Genomic DNA, 16,920 nt, shown 5'->3' on the forward strand with positions numbered 1-16,920 from the left:
ATCTTTTAGGTCCTAGCATCGTACAATCGCTAGGCTGGAAAAGGCTTTTGAAAGCATAGAACCATGGAATCGTTAAGTTGGAAAAGACCTTTGAGAGCGTAGAACCATGGAATCGCTAGGTTGGAAAAGACCTTTGAGAGTGTAGGACCATGGAATCGCTAGGTTGGAAAAGACCTTTGAGGTCCTAGAACTGTAGAATCACAAGGCTGAAAAAGGCTTTTGAGATTGTAGAACCATGGAATCATTAGGTTGGAAAAGGCTTTTGAGAGTGTAGAACCATAGAATCGCTAGGTTGGAAAAGACCTTTGAGAGTGTAGAACCATGGAATTGCTAGACTGAGAACAACCTTTGAGAGCGTAGAACCGTGGAATCGCTAGGCTGGAAAAGACATCTGAGATCATAGAACCATAGAATTGTGAGGTGGAATTGTGGAAAATAAGCACCCTTGTTTTTGGAGCAGTAGAAAGCAAGCACCTTTTGTCAGGCCTAGACAACACAAGGGAGCAATCTCCATCAGTTGCATGCAGCGAGACAAGAGCTGGGACAGAACAGATGTCCCACTTAAATGCATGTGGATAAATTCTTCCAGAAATCTTACACATATTCTGTTACTTTCCAAGGACTAATTTTAATTTAATTCTACTTTAGCTTAAATAAAAATATTCCAAGTCTTTGTTATAGTAAATACTTTTTGTATCAGGTGGAGATAGGGGACCTAGAAGGCTCCACAGTTTTTGACCACGTTTTGGCCAACCCCCTCTTGGTGACTTAACAGTCATCTTCCCAGGGGAATACTGTTTGGTATTCTGAATACAGCATACTTCCCAGTTCAGCTTGGAGAAGACTCCAAGGAGATCTTATTGCGGCCTTTCAGTACTTAAAGGGGGCTTATATGAAAGAGGAGAAAAAATTTTTAGCAGGTCCTGTAGCAATAGGACAAGGGGTAATGGTTTTAAACTAGAAGAGGAGAAGTTTACATTAGATCAGGTTTAGATTAGAAGTTTAGACTAGATATTAGGAAGAAATTATTTATGCTGGTGAAACACTGGCACAGGTTGCCCAGAGAGGTGGTAGATGCCTGGAAACATTTAAGGCCAGGTAGAATGGGTCTCTGAAGGACCTGATCCAGTGCAAGGTGTCCCTGCTTACTGCAGGGGTGATTGGACAAGATGACCTTCATGGTTGCTTCCAATCCGAACCATTCCATGGTTTAATTGCCAGCTTTAGAAGCAGCCAGCTCTCAAAAAAAAAAAAAAAAAACAGTTAGGCAATGGCAACTGAAAGGAAAGATTAACATCATAAAGCTTCTTAGAAGCTCTCCTATCCCTATATTGTGTAGTTGCTGAGCATACATGTTGGTGATGCCACCCAGGAAGTCACAGTGTGACTTCATGCTCTCCAGCAAGTCAGTGCTCACTGGTCAGTGTGGATTAAAGCTCTGCCTTTTTGCCATAGTATTATCAGTGCCCCAATTTACAAGCTGTGATTCCTGAGCTCTGTGTCTCTGGCATTTAGTTCCATCTGTCCCTGCTTTGCTGCCTGACAGCTGGATGGCAGCTATCAATGCCTAAACCAGACAACTCCTAAGTATGGAAACAGAAGCCTTAGTTATGAAACCACTGATATTTCTTGACAGTTGTTTGCTTAGTTAATATGTTTCTGTATTTGGATGCAGGGCAGAAATTCATGATGTCCTGGAAGAATATAAAGAAGGAGCTGCAAAATTTGTAGGTAAAGTGGTTTTGTTTGCTTGTATCTTTATTTATTTTTTTTAAAAAAAAAGCACATAAAACCTTTGGACAAGCATTTCATTACATAAGCAAAGTTATGGCATGGATTTCCAAAGGAAGTTTATGCCCAACTTTCAGTAAACTTCGACTACCTTGGGTCAACTTATTCCTTGCAGGAAAATTGGAAATTTCTTTATCTGAAACTTCTTAGAAGCTTCACTAATTTCTATCTGTGAAGAGAAAACTATGTCACTGAGTCATACCATCTAGTTTTCTGACACTTGAAACCTCTCATCTGGCAGGGATGATAAATTTCTCATTTGTGTAGCTTATCTGCTCTCTCACTATACGTTGGCCTTCCTTAAAAGCTGTAGGCTTAAGGTTCTTGCTCAGATTGTGTCATTGTGACACATTTTGATTGTGTCAAATGTCAGATGTCTCCAGTGTATCAGTTGAGCAGTCAGGTGAAGCGGCTGTTTGGTCTGGCAAATTTTAGTAGCCAAAGTATTAATCAAGAAGAAACATAAATAAATCTCAAAGGAGCTGTGTAGGCTGCAGAACCAAACCATTTGATAGTTTGTCCTGATGCTGCACTCGCCTTCCTGCAGCTTGTAAAGCTAGGGAACAAATCTGCCACCTTTGGTGCCGAGAGATCAGATGAACAATATTTTCTTTGACAGAATGGATGTACTTGTGTGTGGAAGATACCCTGTTGCCTTTTGCATGTTTACAAACCACATATTTGCGTTAGCTTTGTTTTAGTTGATGAAACTCTGTGTCTGTCACCTTGTTTCCAGGTATGCCAGACACGGTGCTGTACTGCTCCCTTTATGACCCAGTTGCTCCCTGCCCACCTGGCTACAACACTAACAAGGTACAGTAACTATAAACTTGAAAGAGTCCACTCATAGTTCCCAAAAGGCAGTTGCCAGACCTCCCCTCATTTGTGTGAGTGTGCTTAGACAGCCAAAAGATTTTTTTAATGTTTTGTAGAAAAATAAGTCTTTGCACAAAGATAAATGTCATTTACATGCTCATACCTCCAGCTAAATAAAGCTGGGCATTTTCTTACTTGGCAGTGTGTTCCCTGAACAGTTCTTGAACAGTTAAGTGGTAGTTCAGACAGAGAGTTCTAGACTCCCATGCTATCGCGTTGAATATGGTAGTAAAATAACACGTGTTTTTGCTTATATGCTGTACAAGCTTACAGAGATGCTGCTGATGAGCAATACACCTGAATCCCCTTTCTGTATGTATTTTATGCTTGTATGTCTGCTACAAGCCCAAGAAGGAGAAGAACTTGGTATTTCTGCAGGAAGGTGGTTCAGCAATCCAGAAGAGTTTAGTGTGGTGGATATTTACCTATTCCGTCCCACAGGCACGTACATTCCCTGTGTAATCCACATGCTACTTGCTGCAGCTTTGGCCTGGAGGAGCCACTCCTGGCACCTGCTCAGGTATGGTCGGTCCCAAGGCCTGTGTGGGTAGAGTCACGTTTGGTGAAAGGTCACTGAGTGACAGAGGATAACTACTGCCATCCAGGTATTGGTGTCTATTCTTTGCTGCTGGGAACCAGGCTGAGTCCCGTCTCTCTGCAGGGAAGGATTTACCTTAAGCTTTTCTTGCTATCTTGCAGCTATGAGGTGATAGCAATGACCTAAGTCTGAGTGCTGCATGTTTGATTAAGCTTGTCATCTTGTTGCAAGGCCTTCTGCAGCTGAATCTGTGCTGTACTTACATAAGGTTTTTGAAAGCAGTGGGACAGAAAGCTCTGGATTTAGTGCCAGAAAGCCTGTCACAGACTATATTTAAATAATCATGGGCTAACACTCAGTTCTCTAAGCCACATGGCTATTTTATTTATTAAAAGCAGCTTTTTTCCCCTCTGGAGAGCAGTATGGAGGTAACCAGACTTGGTTACGCTCTGAGCCCGTTGGCTCAAACAGTTCTGACTTTCCTTCGCCTGCCTTCACCAGCTCTCACAGAAAGGGCAGCAGGTGCTAACTAGCCAACATGATGCTGTACAACAACATATAACTGCTGCATTCCAGGTACATTGCGGGTGCTAATTTGGGATCCCTCTCCTTTGGAGTTGCTTTATTTTTTTAACAGGAAATTTTAAAAAATGTTATTACTTTTGAGACTTCTGTCTTTTTTGCTCAAATTTAGTGAAATTGGCTGATGAGGCCAAAAGTAATCAGGAGAAATAGACAGACAGACAACAGATATGCGATGTATTTGCACAGTCCTTTAGGTTTTTATGGAGACTAGGCAAAAAAATTGTTCTGCTCATTTTTTTTTGCATCAGCTAATCAAATTCAATTTGTGAATTAGTATGCGTAAGAACTGCACTGCTTAATCTATCTCTGGCATAGGCTAGGAGAATGTGTTTAAGCCCTCAAGCTCCCTAAAGTGCCTCTAACCTTTCAAGCTATACACTAGTTTTGATAGCTGAAAACTCTTCCTAATTTTAAAAAGCACTAACAGAGCTGCAGATGAAAAGCTGTAAATTATAAAGGCTTCAAGCCCAATATTTAACCTGCTTAAATACCCCTTTAAAATTTTGGAGCAACAGTGTCATGAGTCTAACAATAATACAAGAAAGGCAACTGCCCTGCCAAGCTGCACTCACAGGTTAATTACGGATTCTGCAGAATAGGATGGAACATGAGCATGTGCGTTGTTGCAGTAGCTGCGGTAATCTGAATGTTTAGTTAATTGAATGGTGACATCTGCTACCCCAGAGGTTTTCAGGTAACGTAACCTCTCTGTGTAGGTGCTTTTGTCTTGCTTTAAAATCTTTTGAGGGTAGCATGGAGCAACAATGGAGGACGGAGGCCCATGTGCATGCACAGAATTGAAAAGGTGAAGAGACTGAGAAGACTGTGTGTGAAATCCTCATGAGCAGCTGCCATTTCTACATTGGATTGATTTGAAATCTGTTTATTTCTTTGGTGCCTGATGTTTCAATCCCTTCTGAAGCATCTGGATTTGGGACCTAAAATAACATTGGATTCTAAGATTAAATTGCCTAACAACCTTTTGTATTCTTCCCAGGGTGTCTGTATGTTTTATATATATTCATGTTCACATGAGTGGTATGAATTCACTGCTTGGAAGAGGAAATAGAATAATAGACTCATAGTTTCTTGATTTTGCAGTGTGTTTAGAAAACTAGTGAGCTGTATTTCCTATTGCAGCCTTTGCTACTGTTTGTGAGATGACAACTTGAAGTTTGATGGGAATTAAATATTTTTTATTATTATTATTTTTTGAGTTCTAACAGTAATTTTTGTCCTGATAGGCCAGCTGCTGTCTCAGAGACTTCCTAACATGTGGAGAGGTCACTTGGAGTGTGATGATTTCACTAAAGAGTAGCTCGGAAATCCCAGTGCAGTCATTTATCTGCTTTCACTTGTTGTGCCAAGTACAGCTGATTATCTGATCCATGCTCCCGGAGAACTTATTGATAAAGTTTCAGTATCTAGTGCTTCACCAGACCACTTCCTTCTCTCCTTTGACCCTTAAGGTCTGTTAACCTTTGCAACTAATGTTCATCCCTACTCTTCCTTGACAGACAGTGTCCCTGTGGGGAAGCTCAGGACGCATGGAATTGACAGCTTCCAAGTTCATGGATATACAGCGCGCCATCCAGCCAGACTGGTTCCAGTGCATCTCTGATGGAGACACCATTTTTGGGGAAGTTAGTAGAAAAAGGGTCAAGAGATCTGTGGATAGGTCGCTTTCCTTCCTGGATGAATGCCTTCAGCTGCTAGAAAAATCACCGGTAGGTTCCCCAGTGTATAGAGGAAATAGCACTGCAGCTGCTTTTTGGTCTATGCTCCATCTGTGACCAGTCACAGGATTTGATTTAGTAGGAAATTGTCGTGCATATGTATCAGAGGATGCCTAGATGACAGTCCTGAATGAGGTATAATTAATAGCACACTTCTGCCACTCTCTTCTTTTAATAACTTTCCTCCTACACCACGATGCCCATCTCTACTAGTTGAGGAGGACTATTCATTTAATTATTTATTTATTTTTAGGGGTTTTTTTCACTTGTCTTCATGCTACATATGTGGGCAAAGTAGGACCTTCTCGTTCAGATTGAGAAAACCCATCTTTTTGCTCTGAAGTATCCTTAGTTCCAAGTGAGGGAGGACTTGCTAGAATTTCGCAGTGCCATTTGTTATTTCTTCCAGCAGCTTTGAAACTTCCCTCTCTTTTGTTGAAAGGGGACATACTGGCTGAGTCTGTACTACAATGGAAAATTGATGACAGGACCTGATATCAGTATTCTCTGAAAGGCAGTTCGTTGTGAGATCTGGTGTCTGACAGCCTGGATAATGGTACCTCCTTTGTATTCTGCACTGACATGTGTAGCGCTGAGGGTCCGTCTATAAAAAGCCTTGTACAGAGATGATCTGTGGTTAATTTCTTGTATAGGGACATGGGAGGAATGCCACGAAAAAATTCTCTGTGTCTTAGTGTCAAGGTGAGGAGCAGAATCTTCTCTCTCCTGATCCCATTTCTGCCTTACGCTTAGACTTCACAGTGTTGTGTGGGGAACAGTCTTACATGAAATGAAACACTGTGGCTCTGGCAAGTTCCTGGGAATGTGGTGCTTAAGTAGCAGGCATCTGGAGTCTGGGCTGTGAGATGTCTTGCATGTCTTTGTCAGAGCATGCTCTAACACTTGGAGCTTTCCCCTGGGCCAGGAGCTACAAGGAAGTGTAATGTTTGGAGCAATTGAAGGAGGAGATGTCTTGGAAGAGAGACTCAGATCAGCCAGGGAGACTGCCAAGCGACCTGTGGGTGGCTTTCTGCTAGATGGCTTCCAGGGATCTGCCATGGCCAAGGAGACCAAGTTGAAACTGATAGCTTCTGTCATAGCAGAGCTGCCAGAGGATAAACCGAGGTAAGTTGTACGGGCAACATCCCAAGAAGTCCATCTGTCCTGTTATGAGGAAGATCTACAGGCTGCTGTGCAGTGCCACTGTAGGAAATATTCACTGCATTGCACGGCTCTGTGTGCATGCCAGCCTGCCTAAATTTTACCTAAATTGGGTTGCACTCATCAACCCTTGTTTCAGATTTTAGCTGCAACTGGCACCAAGCTGTGCTTATGCTGTGGGTTTGAATATTCCCCATATTTGGAGAATAATCAAGATTTTAGTGTAAGTGGTCTTTATTTAGGAAGAATTACAGGTAGGATGTGTCTGGGCTGCTTGCATTTGGCCTCTGAGGCCATGGTTCATTTGAAGTTGCCCTCAAAAAAGGATGCTATTACCAACCTATTTCACAGGGACTTCTTGTCAGAAAAGCTGTTGTTTCCAGTTCTCTCTGGTCTGAATTAGAGGAGAGCATAGGGGGTTGCTGACAGAACCAGCCAGTGCTTTCGTGATCTTGTGGCAGCTAGCTCAGTCCTAGTACCTGAGGCATTGAGCCTGTGAACTACCTGGCCTGAAACAATTGTACTCTATGCTTGGACTGGCATAGTGTTAGTTCTGAGTGGACAGGAGCAGCACCATTCTTTAGCCTTATAAATGACTAACAGTAACTAAAGACTTCCAGAAAGTATGTGGTAATAATTTTATGAAGTGCTTAGGGACATGGTTTAGGGAGTGTTAGGAATGGTTGGACTCGATGATCCAATGGGTCCTTTCCAACCTTGTGATTCTGTGATTTGCTAGTGGGTGAGAAGTGGAGGGTTTTCTTAGCTTTGGGTTGAACTTGCTGCCTTTTGCATGGACTGCTTTTACAAGAGCAGCTGCAGGAGAAGTAGTATGGGTGTTTTTTTCATCGTTTCCTCAGGCCCCATTGTCTTTCTGTACCTGTGCTGCCCTCTGTTAGCTGAGCGTTGCTCTGACCTAATGATGTTCAAAATGAAATTTGATGCGAAAGCATGCATCTAGTGTTGCAGCTTGTTCATGCTTAGCAGTGCCTGTGGTTTGAATTTTCCTGACAATTAGGCGGCTTGCTGTGTTGTTGCCATCCTGTCTGGTTGAGCCACTTAAAAGATCCCCTGGGAGCATTAGAGTCCAATCTACTCAGCTAACCTTAGTGGCTACCAGTGCATCTGCCTCGTCTATCAAACAGTTTGCTTGTCTGGTCAAGACAAATGTTTCTGACCTCTTTGTAGGAAGGAAGCTGGTTAGCCCCACGGGCTGTTATAAGTACCTCAAATGAATTTAAGACAGTCTTGCTTTCCTGAATCACCCTTGCGATTGTGGCTGGTTAAGTTGGTTTGCGGCTGTGTTCTACCCCAATGTGAAATTCTTTAGAAGACAATAAGAATTGTCTTCTCCCAAGAAGCATCTGTTTTTTGTGTGATGGTGAAATGATCTTATGAATATACACTTTAGAGCCCTTTCATGTATTTAGAGATACTGAAGTCTCTTGGTAAAATTTATTTTCCTTTTCAGTAGCATCAGAACCCTTGCAAGAACAAATGTTTGTCCTTAACCGGGCAAAGAGAAGTTTTAGCAAGGTTTTTAATCATATGTGCAGGGCTAATGTTATGATTATCATTTTCTCCCTGCCATGACATCCTGAAACATGACACTCATGCTGTAAACCTCTCCTGTCTTTATTCTGTGCTCATCAGTTTAATTGGAATACTTAGAAGAGTGACTAAAAATGGCACCTCGTGACTTCATTTATCAGTCCTGTGTATTTTCCTAATTATCTGTTTAGATCATTGCCCTACATCAACTTCTACTGCTGTCAGCCCAGCCGTGCACCTACAGGAGAGCAGTCACTGCTCTATTCTCTCTTCAGCTTCACCCACCCTCAGGGATGCTGCCAGCTAAATATGGGTAACAGCAGGATCTCTATTGCCATTTGGTGGTGCTCCAGCTGGACTTTTCCTGGCTCTTAATGCCATGTCCCAGGAGATGTTACAGCCCAGGTTTTTGTTAGATCATGTGAGCAGGTAGAGTGTAAAGAGGACGGAAGAGTAAATCAAGAAACTTCTTTCTTTCCAATGACATTTCTCTTTCCAATAACATCTCTTATTAGTGCATTCTCCTCCAGGCAATTCTCCAAGTGCTGTGTGATGTGTCTGTTACCTGAAGGGCTTTTATCTCTGACAGGCCATCTACAGCTGTCTCTGCTGCTCTTGATTAAGTCTTTTTAGACTGTCTCCTAAACACTTAACAGGCAAAGAGGTCCATGTGTATGGAAACTGGTAGTTCCCTGGGGCACAATCATGACTAAGGAAAATATCTGTTCTACAGCATAGATGTTGGGTGGGTATTGAGTCTAAGTGTATTAATGTGTGTGTGAAAGAAACCAAATAACGTCAAACGTAACAAACGCAGTGAGTTTTTTTCCCAATTAAATGAGGGATTATTGATGTCTTCCAAATGGCAGATAAAGAAAACGCAGGATAGGATTCTGAGCTTGCCTTCTGGTTAACAATTACAGGGATAAGCGACACATGCTACTCTTGTCTTTTTCCTTCAGGAGCCTGCTTGCTTCTTCTCAGAGTATTGACTGACTTCTTATGTCTCTTACAGAATCATCCATGGTGTAGGCAAACCAGATGATGTACTTGAGTGCATCGAAAGGGGAGTGGACATTTTTGAGAGCTTCTTTCCCTTCCAGGTGACAGAGCGAGGCTGTGCCTTAGTTTTCAATTATAACTACAACCCAGATTCTGAAGCAGCAGGTAGGCTCCTTGATGGTCATTATAGTTTTTACTGTATCAGCCAGTATTGTGGCAAGCATAATTCATGCTTTGGAGGTATCTATAGTTCAGTTTCTTTTCCTGAAATAAGTGCAGTAACTGCTGGAAAAATTGGGATTCCACTGTCAAGTATGGCTTTTGAAAGTGGAGTATTTTGGTGTGAAACTTGCTGAGGTGAACTTGAGGCCTCAGCCTGAGATCTGAATATCTGATCAGCCAAAGTACGCTCAAGTATTTATTAAACACTTATTGAATAGAGAAGGTTTTGTTCAAAACCATTGGCAAATTTTCTGTTACTGTTAGCAGTGAAGGCTGGACCTATTAAGTGGAGATCTATCATACCTGATCTCTAGAATTGACTGAATATGTGTCTGTTTTAATGATATATTTTTGAAGTTCCTTCTTTCTAGCTGACAAAAGTTAGACATCCCATTTCTTTATGCAGCTTCCCTCACTCTCCTTGCATTTATCAGTTCATATCAAAACAAAAAGATGTTCCTAACTCATTACCTCATTATACTGTGAGATGGAAGCATGTGTATCACCCATTAAAGCATCTATCAAATGTGTTTCAAGCAGCCATTCTCTTTTGGCTTATTAAATCTTTTCAATACAGAAAAAACATTTTATGTTTTTCCTTTTGGGTAGGACCTAGTGGCTTTTCATGCCTGGATAATTCAAAACCAGCTGAACAGAACAGAAGGTCTTGTTTCTTATGCTTGCTGCATTTTTTTTAGCCCTTCTCTTTGTTGTTCTTTACCTTGTCTCACCTTATTCTTAAATCATAAGATTCTGGGTAGTGACTATCTCTTTTTGTGTCTGTTCAGCACTTAGTAGACATGGATTATACAAACTAATATTGGTTTCCAGATACATCTTCTGCTCAAGAACAAGCCTAAGATGCAAACTACAAGCTTACAGTGTAATATTTTATTTTCAAGATAGACTGCTAAGATAAATGTGGAATCTACATCTTCTACATTAGTGCTGCCAGCCTGCTTTGATTCCAGTTGTTTAAAAAAAATAAGGCACCTGACTCTCTGAGCCTGATGACAACATGGAAACTAGAATGACTGAATGCAGATGAGTTGCCTGTCTACTACAACAAAATCGCAATAAAATCAATTTGTTCAGGTGATTGCATTCTATTCAGGATGCAGTTCAGTCTGGAAATGTTTTTTACATGTTATTAAGAATTCAGCTCAGAGCAGCAAAAAGTTATACTGCTATTTCAGCTCTAACTCTTCATTAGATTTAGTAGATAATTTTTAACTTGTCTCTTCCTCTTTCAATTATCTAAAATTGTGTTTTGTTAACTAACCAGTGACAATTAAAGAAAAAATAGTTGCTTACTGTAGGAAGGAGGTGGAAACTTGTGGCAATTTTTATCTGGTGAGAGAGTAGCAGAAGTATGTACTATAAAGTTGCTACCCTTCCTCTGCCCTTGCTGTCTGTTTATAAAAGGACATTGTAATTTTATTTAAAACAGATTTAAAACAAAATAAGGCCCAGGACGTGGAGAAGAATGGTGCTGAAGAAGATCAGGATGAAATCTCCAAGGCTGACGCAGAAATGACACCGTTTGAGATATTTCTGAAGGACAAAAGGTATGTGAGAAGAGTATCTGCAGCTGTATCACTAAATATGATGTTTTGTCCTCTATCTTTGATTGCATGTGGTCAGTAGCTGGATGGGAGACTTCATGAAACATAAAGGTGTTGAAGACAGTACTTCTGAACATTGAATGGGCATTGTTGGACAAGCATTCTTGCTTCTTATCAGTTGACAGTGTATGGCTGAAAGTGCTGTCATTTGCCTGACCTAAAGCCAGGAATTTTCTCATCATTTATTCAGCAGAAATACTGTAGTCATAACTAAGTTCCAGCTGAGAGACAGCAGGTTCACAAAGGTTGTCTGGGGGTCATTTTAGTCTTCTGCATCTAACTTGGATCATCTTGAGCTACTAGATTTTACTTAAACTATGAACACCTCCCACTTTCTGACTCAGTTTGGGCAGCTGCAGAGCAATTCTGCGATTTCTGGATACTTCACAAAATCTTTAGCCATTGTTACCACCTGCCCTTCCTTCTCTTTTCCACAGTTACCACTCGGCTGTTTGAGTAGCCAACTGTGTTGCTTTACCCAATCCTCTCTCCGCTTTGTGGGAATGGTGCATCTCAGAGTAGAGAGGAATACTGTTTTCTGAACAGTGGAATCAGTAAATCCTTGTTTCTGATAGCTTCCTGCTTCATAGACTGGGATAGCTGGCAAGGCATGTCTTGTGATGCAGCCTTTTTTCAGGGAAAGCATAGGTAAGGCCTCTTTCTGCTGCTAGCTGCAATGTAGTCGGAGTTATCCTCTGACTTAGATGTGTGGCCTTTTGGCTATCTAGTGAGTTCTTGATAAGAGAGATACTAGAGATAAGGTAGAGATACATACTATCTTGGTAAGTGAGATACTCAATCCTTTGTGGAAGTTGTGCTGGTGTTAGATGTCAGCATAGCTGGATTCAGACCCTCGGGACTTCGAGGTCAGATCTTTTCAAAAGCCCGTGTATTAACTTGATACTCTATAGCTTGAATGGTTCTTCTTACCTTTGATGCTATCCAACATTGCTTCCTCCCTAGATACCAAGATGATTTTGGCCCTGTGCTGGAAGGATGCACCTGCTACTGCTGTCAGAGGCATACTCGTGCCTACGTCCATCACCTCCTTGTGACCAATGAGCTGCTGGCTGGTGTCCTGCTCATGATGCACAACTTCCAGCATTATTTCAGTTTCTTCAGTGCCATACGGGATGCCTTAAGAGACAACAAACTGGATCAGCTGAAAGAGCTTGTCTTCAGGCAGGCACTTCAAGGCCTGGCAAAAGCAAAGCCAGGCCAGTGAGTCTAGAGAGGATAAAGGTGTGAGATGAGGGTCACCTGGACCTGTTTGTAGTAAAATGCCTTTCTTCCTGGAGGAAACTGAAGGAGATATTTGAAAAAGATCTCGCTTCCTGGCAGGGAAGGAAGTTCTTATTCAAACGTCCCTTTCAGTTAATTGCCTTGGTGCATCCTTGGGATATGGAAGAACCTGAGCAGCTCAGAAGACCAGTATGGGATAGCTTTGTTTTCAGATACTCACTGTTGGTTTTCCATGGGGAAGGACAGAATTATTGCAGTTGTGATTGAATAAGAATCAGGACGTATACTTAAAATGAATCCAACTGCTTGGAGGTTCAGCAGCTGTTTGGGACTCTCATTCCATACCTAACAGATATTACAATCAATTATTTTACTAGAAAATCCTAGTGGTGTGGTTGTCTCGTCATGCAGCTCCTTGATGAGTGATGCTGCCTCAGTCTAATGCACTCTTCCATTATCTGTGTCCCTAAAAACAACTGACTGGAAGTGCCTTGTGTTCAGTGGCACAAGGCACCGTATGTGTACTCTTTCAGGCCACCTGCAGTGCAGAGGAGGGCCTCCACCTCAGGCTGGCCTGGAAAAACCCTGTCTCAGGAGTCCCGGTCTATGACATTAGAGCCAGAAAGAAGAGGAAGTGTTTAATCCATGTCCTGCTATAGAGGGTATTTCTGATTCTGTACTCTTTCACCTGTATGGACTATAATTTCACTCCCGCGCTAGTAGGTGGGTGATAATGCATGTTCCATTCTTTCCAGCTGTCCTAGCACTGATGAAATAGCAGTCTACGCAAATGTCAGTGTGAGATAGAGCTGTGGAAGAGATGAATTGCAGGAAAAAGGATTAGAAAATATTCTTGTGGCTCCTTGTTTTAATATATGACTTTGTTACAACACATTCCTCTTATTCAGGTTTTTTTATAGCCTTTACTTATGGAATCTTGGGTTTATTCATTTTATATTACAAGGCACAATAAAGAAGTTTTATTATTCATTACCCTGGCTCCTCAGTGTGTGACAGAGGTGGGGTACCAGAGAGCTTGAGCACAGTCCTGGAGAAGATGTCTTCTGGAAGCTTGACCTAGCAGCCTGATGGATGGCAGGGTCTCATCTAGGAGTAGGATCCTGTCATGGAGCAGGAGTCCAAGTAATTTACTTTAAAAGAATGCCATAACAGACCTGGAAGTGTTAAAAGATACCTGCCCATCCCTCTACCCATAAGGACTCTACAACCTGAATTAAGCTTGAAAAACCCCACTGTTAAAGTTGCTGGCTTCAAAGCAATTAAGGATTAATCTCGAATTTGATCTTCACCATTTCTTAAAACATGAAAGATTTTAATATCTCACATAATAATGAGTTTACCATAAAGTTTCAGTAGTTTTTACCTTTTCCGTAAACGTTGTCTGTGCATCTCTGTCTCTTTAAGCAGCTGCACAATGGTGTTGGAGTCCTTTGTACCATTCCGGCCTTATCCACTGTGGTACACAATCTATGTTTCTGTTCCACATGATCCTAAATAAATGGTACAAAGACTGCTTTACTGTTGACTTTAAATAGGTTATGGGGAATAATTCAGCCACAGAAACTACATAAAATACAGGACTAACATCCTTATGATTGTTAATGTTGATGCAGTACTGGGAGACTTGTAGATGGTGTGCTGTATATACAGTGTGAGGGAGAAGGCTGCCTATCTTAAAGGGCAGGGAATACTAATGAAATAAAAGCATATTATGCTTCTTTCAAGAGAATGGTAGTGGTGGACCTTCCAATGCTTGTTTTCACAGTGCCTGTTTATACAATTTTGCAAGTGTCAGTTCGAAACCTTCTGGGAGCAGCGTGACTGTTTTAAAACTCATTCACTGATAATTTCAGATCTACATTCTCACCATCACCAAAATGCATAAATCAGCCTAAGGGTCAGGAACCAAGATGTTTGTGCCCCAGAGTTCTCTCAGGGATGCTCTGTGAACATGGAGGATAAGGGATCATCATCAGGTCCAGTATTGCATCCCCTCAGGTAGGGGTGTCTCTTCCCTGGGTTAAGAAATTATCTTCAATGCATGTAGGCATGTACTAATAGGGCGAGGGGGGGTGGCTATAAATTGGAGAGGGGAAGATTTAAATAGGCATTAGGAGGAAATTCTTAACAATGAGGTTGGGGAGGCACTGGCACAGGTTGCCTAGGGAAGCTGTGGCTGCCCCATCCCTGGAGGGGTCAGGTTGGATGGGGCCTTGGGCAGCCTGGTCTGGTGGGAGGCGTCCCTGCCCATGACAGCAGGGTTGGAACTAGGTGATCTTTAAGGTCCCTTCCAACCCAAACCATTCTGTGATTCTGTGATAAGGGATGCTAGCTATTGTGTCCTTATGTTGCCTGTATTCTTCTTAGGCTGATAGCCTCTTTGCTAGTTTTGAAAGTGCCATTTTGTACCCTTTGGGAGCTAGCTGTGATCAGCCTGCCCACCTCTGTGGATCATAAGGACTTATTAATTTTTTCTTTATCTCTCGGTTTGGGTGTCCTGAGATGCTGTACGTAGCTGTGCTGGGATCTTAGTGTCTTGCTAAGCGAAGTGCCACTAGTATGCCATTCTCAACAACCCTTCTGTTCTGCCTTCTGGCCTTTCAGTCTGTGTTCCTGTTCATTCTCCATTCATCCTGACCAGGTTTTCCTGTTATGGTTCTCTGCTTAGCTTGTATGTATGTGCCCCAGAGCTGCACAATGTGAACAATTTCCTATTGGAAAAAAAATTGACAGCTACTTCTACTCGTTATCTAACAAGCACAGTAACAAACTTCACAAATGCTAGAACAACTTTAGTGTGTTGCTTATACAGAAGTATTCTATCTGCCAGTCCTCCTAGTTCACATTGTTAAACATTAAGCAACATTTTTTGTGCTAACTTAGAAAGTTTTTCAATTTTATTTCCAAGCAGAGATCTAATTTCTTTCAAAAACACAATTCTTGCCCAAATATGGGGAAGAAAATGACATAAAGAAAACTGAACTGTTCATGGAGAAGTGAAAACTGGAATAAATAAGGAGTGGAAAAATTTCTGTGCTAAATTAACTTCACTTAGAAGAGCCTGCAAAAACATCATTGACTGCCATCCATCCCCAAAAGGCAGAATACAAAAGAGATGGTATTACAAAAACATTAGACCTTTGAACATCTTTCCCTTGGCAGCTTTTAGTGTAATATTCATGCTGGTAAAGAAAAATCTTTCATGGTCTTCTGTTTCCGATTGGAAAAACTGGCGGGGCCACATGTTAAATGCTAAGTCCTGTGCCTTTCTGACCTCTTCATCAGTATTCCATTCAGTAACTTACTCATTTCAGAGCTATTTCAATATTGCAGACTCTTTAGCAGTGACAAATGTATGCTTTAAAACATGTTAAGGAAAAAAACCCAATCAACTTGGTTTATCACAAAAATGTTTTTTTCCTTTCCTTCAGGTACGTAGTTTCTTCCCCCATGCATTCACTCACCCCAGCCATCCTCTGAATTCCTAAGACATTGTGTCCATGATGGGGACGAGTCTTGTATCAAGCCTTGTCTGACAGTTTCTAGCTCTGCTCTTCTGTGGCTCTACAGGATTGCAGGAGCTGCCCAGGACTGGAGGTGTTCCAGCGCGGTGTTCCATTAATTTCTACATCTCTTAGGTCCAGAGGGCTTTCAGATCATGGGGTTTCTATGTGTACAAAAATCAGTTCCAAGTATGTTTCAGAGGTGCTTTTAAGCATTAGGTGGCCATTTCTTTTTTCTTCCTGTACGTAGCTGATTTTTGATTTGTAACCTGAGTTGTCAGGCAAAGAGCACCAACTAAACCTTCCTCTATGTAATTTCAGAGAGGTTTCCTCTATGATATGGAAGGCATACACAAAGTAGATGATGGGGCAGGCCATTTTAATGGTCTTACAGCACGATCTACATAATTCATTGGGGACTTCCTCTCTTTCCTGGTAACGCGATGTGCACTTCTGCTGACTATTAAAGATATTTAAGCACATGTTCCTTAAGCACATTCTGTAGGCATGATAGGACTTTTCAGACAAAAAAAAAAAGGAGAATGAACACCTTTGAGAAGTTGGATCTGCATTGGCAAAGGTGGTGCTGGCACAGAAGTGGTTAACAGCTTTCCTGCAGCAAAATGTTCTTGTTTTCACATTGAAGTTGCCAGTATGAATGATGTCTGTCAGAGTGCACAGTCTCCTCCTCAGTGTCACATTGGCTGGGAAAGGCAATGCCTTCCCAGCCTCACAGTGAGGTGATGATGAACTGCCTGATTACTTCTACATCTGTCATCTGTACGATTTAATTAGATTGGTCAGGTGAAGGTGCAACACAGTGGGATGCTCTGTCACACTTCTGATGTACCTTCTCCAGCTCCTGGCCTGCTCGCTCCTCATCATTTCAAAAACTTCAGGGTGAGCCTGCTCTGTTTGCCAGCTCTTTGTGTGTTTGAACATCTTGTGGAGCTCTTTGGGAAACAAGTTTGGATGAAAAGGGGGTTATCTTCTTAACCAGGGTTATTTCAAATTTCAGCCTGAAAATTTAACAAGGTGTGTAGTCGGGACAGGGCTATACATAAAGA

At 41.7% G+C, this 16,920-nt stretch overlaps 1 protein-coding gene across 1 annotated transcript in view; it reads left to right on the forward strand.

Annotated features, from left to right (window-relative positions):
• Positions 1-13,322, forward strand: part of QTRT2 (queuine tRNA-ribosyltransferase accessory subunit 2) — a 14,342-nt gene extending 1,020 nt beyond the window's left edge. The window contains exons 2-8 of the mRNA XM_009557041.2: positions 1,676-1,731; positions 2,528-2,604; positions 5,308-5,517; positions 6,452-6,651; positions 9,254-9,405; positions 10,913-11,030; positions 12,051-13,322. Of these exons, the coding sequence (XP_009555336.2) occupies positions 1,676-1,731; positions 2,528-2,604; positions 5,308-5,517; positions 6,452-6,651; positions 9,254-9,405; positions 10,913-11,030; positions 12,051-12,312 (1,075 nt within the window). The 3' untranslated portion in view covers positions 12,313-13,322. The remainder of the gene's footprint in view (positions 1-1,675; positions 1,732-2,527; positions 2,605-5,307; positions 5,518-6,451; positions 6,652-9,253; positions 9,406-10,912; positions 11,031-12,050) is intronic.
• Positions 13,323-16,920: the final 3,598 nt, after the last annotated feature.

The sequence above is a fragment of the Cuculus canorus genome, chromosome 1 (genome assembly GCF_017976375.1).
Source record: "Cuculus canorus isolate bCucCan1 chromosome 1, bCucCan1.pri, whole genome shotgun sequence".
NCBI lineage: Eukaryota > Metazoa > Chordata > Aves > Cuculiformes > Cuculidae > Cuculus > Cuculus canorus.